Source organism: Nerophis ophidion, linkage group LG02, assembly GCF_033978795.1.
Source record: "Nerophis ophidion isolate RoL-2023_Sa linkage group LG02, RoL_Noph_v1.0, whole genome shotgun sequence".
NCBI classification, from domain to species: Eukaryota; Metazoa; Chordata; class Actinopteri; order Syngnathiformes; family Syngnathidae; genus Nerophis; species Nerophis ophidion.
The window spans coordinates 33,487-42,500 of record NC_084612.1 but is presented as its reverse complement, the minus strand read 5'-3'; the positions used below and the strand labels follow the sequence as shown (position 1 = coordinate 42,500).

The window sequence follows — 9,014 nt, the reverse complement described above, 5'->3', positions numbered from 1 at the left end:
GGCTGCAAGCTCCCAGCCCTCCAGGACTTGTTCTCCTCCAGGACCAGGAGGCGTGTGGGTGCAGGATCACAGCGGACTCTTCTCACCCTGGACACAAAATATTCTCTTCCCTCAGGCAGGAGACTACAGTCCATCCAGACCCACACCTCAACACTTGTTTCCCCTCAGCCATCAGACACGTGAACAATAACAAGATCTGATAGCTCAGTTACAGATCCTGTTATTACTTATTCTGTCTCATGTCTTTTATGTTGCATGATTGTGACAGGTAACATTCCGAGTTTGTGAACCCTGTTCTCAAACAATGGCATTAAAAACTTTTATGATTCTGATTCTGATATACACACACACATACATATATATATATATCCCCCATGAGCCCGAAGGGGACAAGCAGTAAAAAATGGATGGATGGATATACATATACATATACATATATAAATACATATATATGTATTTATGTGTGTGTGTGTGTGTATATATATAAATATATATATAGAGACGTGTGTGTGTATATATATATGTATATATATATACACACACACACACACACACACATATATATATATATATATATATATATATATACATATAGACGTGTGTGTGTGTGTAACAGTTAAAAAAAGAATACAAATAGTCATGTAGTGACGTGGTCTGATCCCGCTGCTATTTCGCAGTCATCCACGAGAGGGCAGAAGCGGGCTGTTAGTGCGCATTTGTCTCCTTATGCGCATGCGTACGAGCCGGTCCCTGGTCTAACCTTAACCGGAAGTTGTCAGCAGCTGCGCGTCGTGTGCTAGAAGCTAATAGAAGCTAACAGGAGCTAATAGAAGGTGCTGGAAGGTGCTAGAAGTCACTACCATGTTGAGTAAAGTGCTCGGTCAGAAATATGTGGCCATTGCTAAGTCGTGGTAAGGCAGTTATTTTCATTTTGTGTTCATGAAAAGAAGAAAGATTTATTAGAGCTTGTATTTAGTGGACGGATTGTAACCTTTGTAGCATTAGCTGTTAGCCTAGCTGAGGTCATAACTTTACATGCAAATATTAACATTGACTACTTTAATGTTTACATGCAAACATTAACATCGACTACTTTAATGTTTACATGCAAATATTAACATGGACTACTTTAATGTTTACATGCAAACATTAACATTGACTAGTTTAATGTTTACATGCAAATATTAACATTGACTACTTTAATGTTTACATGCAAATATTAACATGGACTACTTTAATGTTTACATGCAAATATTAACATGGACTACTTTAATGTTTACATGCAAATATTAACATGGACTACTTTAATGTTTACATGCAAATATTAACATTGACTACTTTAATGTTTACATGCAAATATTAACATTGACTACTTTAATGTTTACATGCAAATATTAACATGGACTACTTTAATGTTTACATGCAAATATTAACATGGACTACTTTAATGTTTACATGCAAATATTAACATTGACTACTTTAATGTTTACATGCAAATATTAACATGGACTACTTTAATGTTTACATGCAAATATTAACATTGACTACTTTAATGTTTACATGCAAATATTAACATTGACTACTTTAATGTTTACATGCAAATATTAACATTGACTACTTTAATGTTTACATGCAAATATTAACATGGACTACTTTAATGTTTACATGCAAATATTAACATGGACTACTTTAATGTTTACATGCAAATATTAACATGGATTACTTTAATGTTTACATGCAAATATTAACATTGACTACTTTAATGTTTACATGCAAATATTAACACTGACTACTTTAATGTTTACATGCAAATATTAACACTGACTACTTTAATGTTTACATGCAAATAAATGATAAATGGATTGTACTTGTATTGTGCTTTTCTACCTCTAAGGTAGGGCTGGGTGATATATTGCAGGTTTGTCTCTGTGCGATACAGAAAATGACTATATCGTTATATTCGATGATATGTTCTCACATCGTTGCTTTCAGCTGCGTGCATTACATTACTGGCGTGTCTCACTCCTTCTAGTCTGTCCTCCTCACAGAGACGTGAAACAAGCCCGCCTTCTTACTTACGTCACATACTCTCGCGAGTCTAGCGTCACACGCTCTCGCCGATCAGAGAGGTAGCAGCATGGCTAACATTAGCTGAGGCAGGTGGAGCTTGTGACAATACGAGAGAGAGATGGTGCCAAACTTATCACAAATGGAGGAAGAACAATAAATGTCCAACATAAAGAGCAGGGGGTCCATCATCTGGTGGTTTGGCTCCAAGTGGGAAGATATTCAGCAGACAACAGCAACATAGAATCATCATACTGCTGTCATTATATGTGTCAAGTGTTCAGTCAACATAGAATCATCATACTGCTGTCATTATATGTGTCAAGTGTTCAGTCAACATAGAATCATCATACTGCTGTCATTATATGTGTCAAGTGTTCAGTCAACATAGAATCATCATACTGCTGTCATTATATGTGTCAAGTGTTCAGTCAACATAGAATCATCATACTGCTGTCATTATGTGTCAAGTGTTCAGTCAACATAGAATCATCATACTGCTGTCATTATATGTGTCAAGTGTTCAGTCAACATAGAATCATCATACTGCTGTCATTATATGTGTCAAGTGTTCAGTCAACATAGAATCATCATACTGCTGTCATTATATGTGTCAAGTGTTCAGTCAACATAGAATCATCATACTGCTGTCATTATGTGTCAAGTGTTCAGTCAACATAGAATCATCATACTGCTGTCATTATATGTGTCAAGTGTTCAGTCAACATAGAATCATCATACTGCTGTCATTATATGTGTCAAGTGTTCAGTCAACATAGAATCATCATACTGCTGTCATTATATGTGTCAAGTGTTCAGTCAACATAGAATCATCTTACTGCTGTCATTATATGTGTCAAGTGTTCAGTCAACATAGAATCATCATACTGCTGTCATATGTGTCAAGTGTTCAGTCAACATAGAATCATCATACTGCTGTCATTATATGTGTCAAGTGTTCAGTCAACATAGAATCATCATACTACTGTCATTATATGTGTCAAGTGTTCAGTCAACATAGAATCATCATACTGCTGTCATATGTGTCAAGTGTTCAGTCAACATAGAATCATCATACTGCTGTCATATGTGTCAAGTGTTCAGTCAACATAGAATCATCATACTGCTGTCATTATATGTGTCAAGTGTTCAGTCAAGGCCAAGGCAAAATATCCTGATATATATCATGTATCGCAATATGGCATAAAAATATTGCAATATTAATAAAAGCCAATATCACCCAGTCCTAATTCAATTATTAGTTTGTTAAATGTATTCACTTATTAGTTTGTGAAATGTATTCACTTATTAGTTTTCCCCACAGGATGCCCACACTTGCTGTTTGGGGAACAGTTGGCGGCGTAGCCTTGGTTCACTTCACAGACTGGCGAATGTTCCTGGACTATGTGCCCTACATCAGTGGCAAGTTCAAGAAGGACTAACCAGGTTAGTACTGACTATGTTCCTGGACTATGTGCCCTACATCAGTGGCAAGTTGAAGAAGGACTAACCAGGTTAGTACTGACTATGTTCCTGGACTATGTGCCCTACATCAGTGGCAAGTTCAAGAAGGACTAACCAGGTTAGTACTGACTATGTTCCTGGACTATGTGCCCTACAGCAGTGGCAAGTTGAAGAAGGACTAACCAGGTTAGTACTGACTATGTTTCTGGACTATGTGCCCTACATCAGTGGCAAGTTCAAGAAGGACTAACCAGGTTAGTACTGACTATGTTCCTGGACTATGTGCCCTACATCAGTGGCAAGTTCAAGAAGGACTAACCAGGTTAGTACTGACTATGTTTCTGGACTATGTGCCCTACATCAGTGGCAAGTTCAAGAAGGAGAAACCAGGTTAGTACTGACTATGGTCCTGGACTATGTGCCCTACATCAGTGGCAAGTTGAAGGACTAACCAGGTTAGTACTGACTATGTTCCTGGACTATGTGCCCTACATCAGTGGCAAGTTGAAGAAGGACTAACCAGGTTAGTACTGACTATGTTCCTGGACTATGTGCCCTACATCAGTGGCAAGTTGAAGAAGGACTAACCAGGTTAGTACTGACTATGTACCTGGACTATGTGCCCTACATCAGTGGCAAGTTGAAGAAGGACTAACCAGGTTAGTACTGACTATGTTCCTGGACTATGTGCCCTACATCAGTGGCAAGTTGAAGAAGGACTAACCAGGTTAGTACTGACTATGTTCCTGGACTATGTGCCCTACACCTGTGGCAAGTTGAAGAAGGACTAACCAGGTTAGTACTGACTATGGTCCTGGACTATGTGCCCTACATCAGTGGCAAGTTGAAGAAGGACTAACCAGGTTAGTACTGACTATGGTCCTGGACTATGTGCCCTACATCAGTGGCAAGTTGAAGAAGGACTAACCAGGTTAGTACTGACTATGTACCTGGACTATGTGCCCTACATCAGTGGCAAGTTGAAGAAGGACTAACCAGGTTAGTATTGACTATGTTCCTGGACTATGTGCCCTACATCAGTGGCAAGTTGAAGAAGGACTAACCAGGTTAGTACTGACTATGTTCCTGGACTATGTGCCCTACATCTGTGGCAAGTTGAAGAAGGACTAACCAGGTTAGTACTGACTATGTTCCTGGACTATGTGCCCTACATCAGTGGCAAGTTGAAGAAGGACTAACCAGGTTAGTACTGACTATGTACCTGGACTATGTGCCCTACATCTGTGGCAAGTTGAAGAAGGACTAACCAGGTTAGTACTGACTATGTTCCTGGACTATGTGCCCTACATCAGTGGCAAGTTCAAGAAGGACTAACCAGGTTAGTACTGACTATGTCCCTGGACTATGTGCCCTACATCAGTGGCAAGTTGAAGAGGGACTAACCAGGTTAGTACTGACTATGTTCCTGGACTATGTGCCCTACATCAGTGGCAAGTTCAAGAAGGACTAACCAGGTTAGTACTGACTATGTGCCCTACATCTGTGGCAAGTTGAAGAAGGACTAACCAGGTTAGTACTGACTATGTTCCTGGACTATGTGCCCTACATCAGTGGCAAGTTCAAGAAGGACTAACCAGGTTAGTACTGACTATGTTCCTGGACTATGTGCCCTACATCAGTGGCAAGTTGAAGAGGGACTAACCAGGCTAGTACTGACTATGTACCTGGACTATGTGCCCTACATCAGTGGCAAGTTGAAGAAGGACTAACCAGGTTAGTACTGACTATGTGCCCTACATCAGTGGCAAGTTGAAGAAGGACTAACCAGGTTAGTACTGACTATGTACCTGGACTATGTGCCCTACATCAGTGGCAAGTTGAAGAAGGACTAACCAGGTTAGTACTGACTATGTACCTGGACTATGTGCCCTAGATCAGTGGCAAGTTGAAGAAGGACTAACCAGGTTAGTACTGACTATGTACCTGGACTATGTGCCCTACATCAGTGGCAAGTTGAAGAAGGACTAACCAGGTTAGTACTGACTATGTTCCTGGACTATGTGCCCTACATCAGTGGCAAGTTGAAGAAGGACTAACCAGGTTAGTACTGACTATGTACCTGGACTATGTGCCCTACATCAGTGGCAAGTTGAAGAAGGACTAACCAGGTTAGTACTGACTATGTGCCCTACATCAGTGGCAAGTTGAAGAAGGACTAACCAGGTTAGTACTGACTATGTACCTGGACTATGTGCCCTACATCAGTGGCAAGTTGAAGAAGGACTAACCAGGTTAGTACTGACTATGTACCTGGACTATGTGCCCTAGATCAGTGGCAAGTTGAAGAAGGACTAACCAGGTTAGTACTGACTATGTACCTGGACTATGTGCCCTACATCAGTGGCAAGTTGAAGAAGGACTAACCAGGTTAGTACTGACTATGTTCCTGGACTATGTGCCCTACATCAGTGGCAAGTTGAAGAAGGACTAACCAGGTTAGTACTGACTATGTACCTGGACTATGTGCCCTACATCAGTGGCAAGTTGAAGAAGGACTAACCAGGTTAGTACTGACTATGTCCCTGGACTATGTGCCCTACATCAGTGGCAAGTTGAAGAAGGACTAACCAGGTTAGTACTGACAATGTTCCTGGACTATGCGCCCTACATCAGTGGCAAGTTGAAGAAGGACTAACCAGGTTAGTACTGACTATGGTCCTGGACTATGTGCCCTACATCAGTGGCAAGTTGAAGAAGGACTAACCAGGTTAGTACTGACTATGTTCCTGGACTATGTGCCCTACATCAGTGGCAAGTTGAAGAAGGACTAACCAGGTTAGTACTGACTATGTTCCTGGACTATGTGCCCTACATCTGTGGCAAGTTGAAGAAGGACTAACCAGGTTAGTACTGACTATGTACCTGGACTATGTGCCCTACATCAGTGGCAAGTTGAAGAAGGACTAACCAGGTTAGTACTGACTATGTACCTGGACTATGTGCCCTACATCAGTGGCAAGTTGAAGAAGGACTAACCAGGTTAGTACTGACTATGTTCCTGGACTATGTGCCCTACATCAGTGGCAAGTTGAAGAAGGACTAACCAGGTTAGTACTGACTATGTTCCTGGACTATGTGCCCTACATCTGTGGCAAGTTGAAGAAGGACTAACCAGGTTAGTACTGACAATGTACCTGGACTATGTGCCCTACATCAGTGGCAAGTTGAAGAAGGACTAACCAGGTTAGTACTGACTATGTCCCTGGACTATGTGCCCTACATCAGTGGCAAGTTGAAGAAGGACTAACCAGGTTAGTACTGACTATGTTCCTGGACTATGTGCCCTACATCTGTGGCAAGTTGAAGAAGGACTAACCAGGTTAGTACTGACTATGTACCTGGACTATGTGCCCTACATCAGTGGCAAGTTGAAGAAGGACTAACCAGGTTAGTACTGACTATGTCCCTGGACTATGTGCCCTACATCAGTGGCAAGTTGAAGAAGGACTAACCAGGTTAGTACTGACTATGTTCCTGGACTATGTGCCCTACATCAGTGGCAAGTTGAAGGACTAACCAGCTTAGTACTGACTATGTTCCTGGACTATGTGCCCTACATCTGTGGCAAGTTGAAGAAGGACTAACCAGGTTAGTACTGACTATGTACCTGGACTATGTGCCCTACATCAGTGGCAAGTTGAAGAAGGACTAACCAGGTTAGTACTGACTATGTCCCTGGACTATGTGCCCTACATCAGTGGCAAGTTGAAGAAGGACTAACCAGGTTAGTACTGACTATGTTCCTGGACTATGTGCCCTACATCTGTGGCAAGTTGAAGAAGGACTAACCAGGTTAGTACTGACTATGTACCTGGACTATGTGCCCTACATCAGTGGCAAGTTGAAGAAGGACTAACCAGGTTAGTACTGACTATGTACCTGGACTATGTGCCCTACATCAGTGGCAAGTTGAAGAAGGACTAACCAGGTTAGTACTGACTATGTCCCTGGACTATGTGCCCTACATCAGTGGCAAGTTGAAGAAGGACTAACCAGGTTAGTACTGACTATGTTCCTGGACTATGTGCCCTACATCTGTGGCAAGTTGAAGAAGGACTAACCAGGTTAGTACTGACTATGTACCTGGACTATGTGCCCTACATCAGTGGCAAGTTGAAGGACTAACCAGCTTAGTACTGACTATGGTTACTACATTTAAATGGCTGAGGTGTAATTGATTGACTTTATCTGCAACATCTTGGTGGTCCTCCATTGACCAACAAGTTTGGTTCTTACTCAGCATGTGATCTGACATTCTAGCACAAGGAGGATTCAATGAGCACATTAAAGACTTATGAAATGATAATGGAACAATAATAAAAAGAGAGAAAAGTTTAATTTGACCATTGGGGTTGACTTTCACGCAGGAAAGGTGTTGCAGTGATGTTTTTTTTCATTTCTCATCTTTTTGATCATGTCTTTCCTTTTCTTTTGACACACTGCCTTCAGAGGAGTCTGATGAGTACCTGTCTTTTGAACAAGACAGGTACTCATCAGAGGAGTCTGATGAGTACCTGTCTTTTGACCAACTGTGAAGCATCACTGTAGACACTTTTCACCTTGGATGACTAAAGACACTTGAACTGCTGCTGTGAGCCAAGGTCACCTGCATATTTTTACTGTTGACTGTCCATCACAATCATGTTTTCTTACTTACTGTGCCTTCTATATACTTTTGTAGTTTTAGCAAAGTACCGTGTGACTAGTTGAAGGGTGGACTAGCAAAGTAAGATTTTCATTGTAGGGCAAAGTTTCTGTTTAACTGTAATAATAAACAATCTTCAATCTAATGCTTGGAAGACAAAATAAAGAATAAAAGGGATTTTGTCCTTCTTTGCGACACATTCATTAAAGAAGACTGCTTAGGCTGAGAAATCATTGTCTCCCAAGCACAAAATATTGCTAACCGAGGACCTCCTTTATTCTCCAGTGTTGTTCCTTGCATGGAAGCTCACTGCAAGCCTTTTCAATGATTTTATTCTCCAGTGTTGTTCCTTGCATGGAAGCTCACTGCAAGCCTTTTCAATGACTTTATTCTCCAGTGTTGTTCCTTGCATGGAAGCACACTGCAAGCCTTTTCAATGACTTATTTCAAATAACAGTTTTATCCATCTGGACGTGCGCATTTTGACCAGTTTTGTGTTTTCCCAACAGTTTGTTGTGGGAGATGATGAACCAGGACTGTTTTGCACTGAACTCCATCCAACTGTCATCTTCATCCTGCTTGTGCAACAGCGTGACGACCTCCACCTTCATCACTGCACTTGGGCTTCAATGCTCCGTCCAAATGAAAGAATAGGAAAACACAGACAATGCACAGACTTTTTGTTTTCCCTGCTGCAGTTGGAGCTTCTTATGTTACTCGTTAGTTGCTGTCTGATTTAAATGTTCAGCTCTGTACTTCAAGCAAAACTGTTTTTGAAGAGTAAAAAGTATGTGAAACACCTCATGTTGTGTCTCAT

General features: G+C 41.1%; 1 protein-coding gene across 1 annotated transcript; it reads left to right on the top strand.

The window, feature by feature from the left end:
- Positions 1–751: 751 nt before the first annotated feature.
- LOC133535548 (cytochrome b-c1 complex subunit 10-like) lies at positions 752–9,001 on the top strand. The gene is made up of 3 exons (XM_061875470.1): positions 752–911; positions 3,392–3,513; positions 8,707–9,001. The coding sequence occupies exons 1-2, from the start codon at positions 862–864 to the stop codon at positions 3,507–3,509; spliced, it is 168 nt and encodes a 55-aa protein (XP_061731454.1). The 5' UTR covers positions 752–861; the 3' UTR covers positions 3,510–3,513; positions 8,707–9,001.
- Positions 9,002–9,014: the final 13 nt, after the last annotated feature.

Coding starts and splice junctions, on each gene's coding strand:
- LOC133535548 (XM_061875470.1), top strand. CDS start 862: ATGTTGAGTAAAGTGCTCGGTCAGAAATATGTGGCCATTGCTAAGTCG. Junction 912..3,391: donor GTGGCCATTGCTAAGTCGTG/GTAAGGCAGTTA, acceptor TTTTCCCCACAG/GATGCCCACACTTGCTGTTT.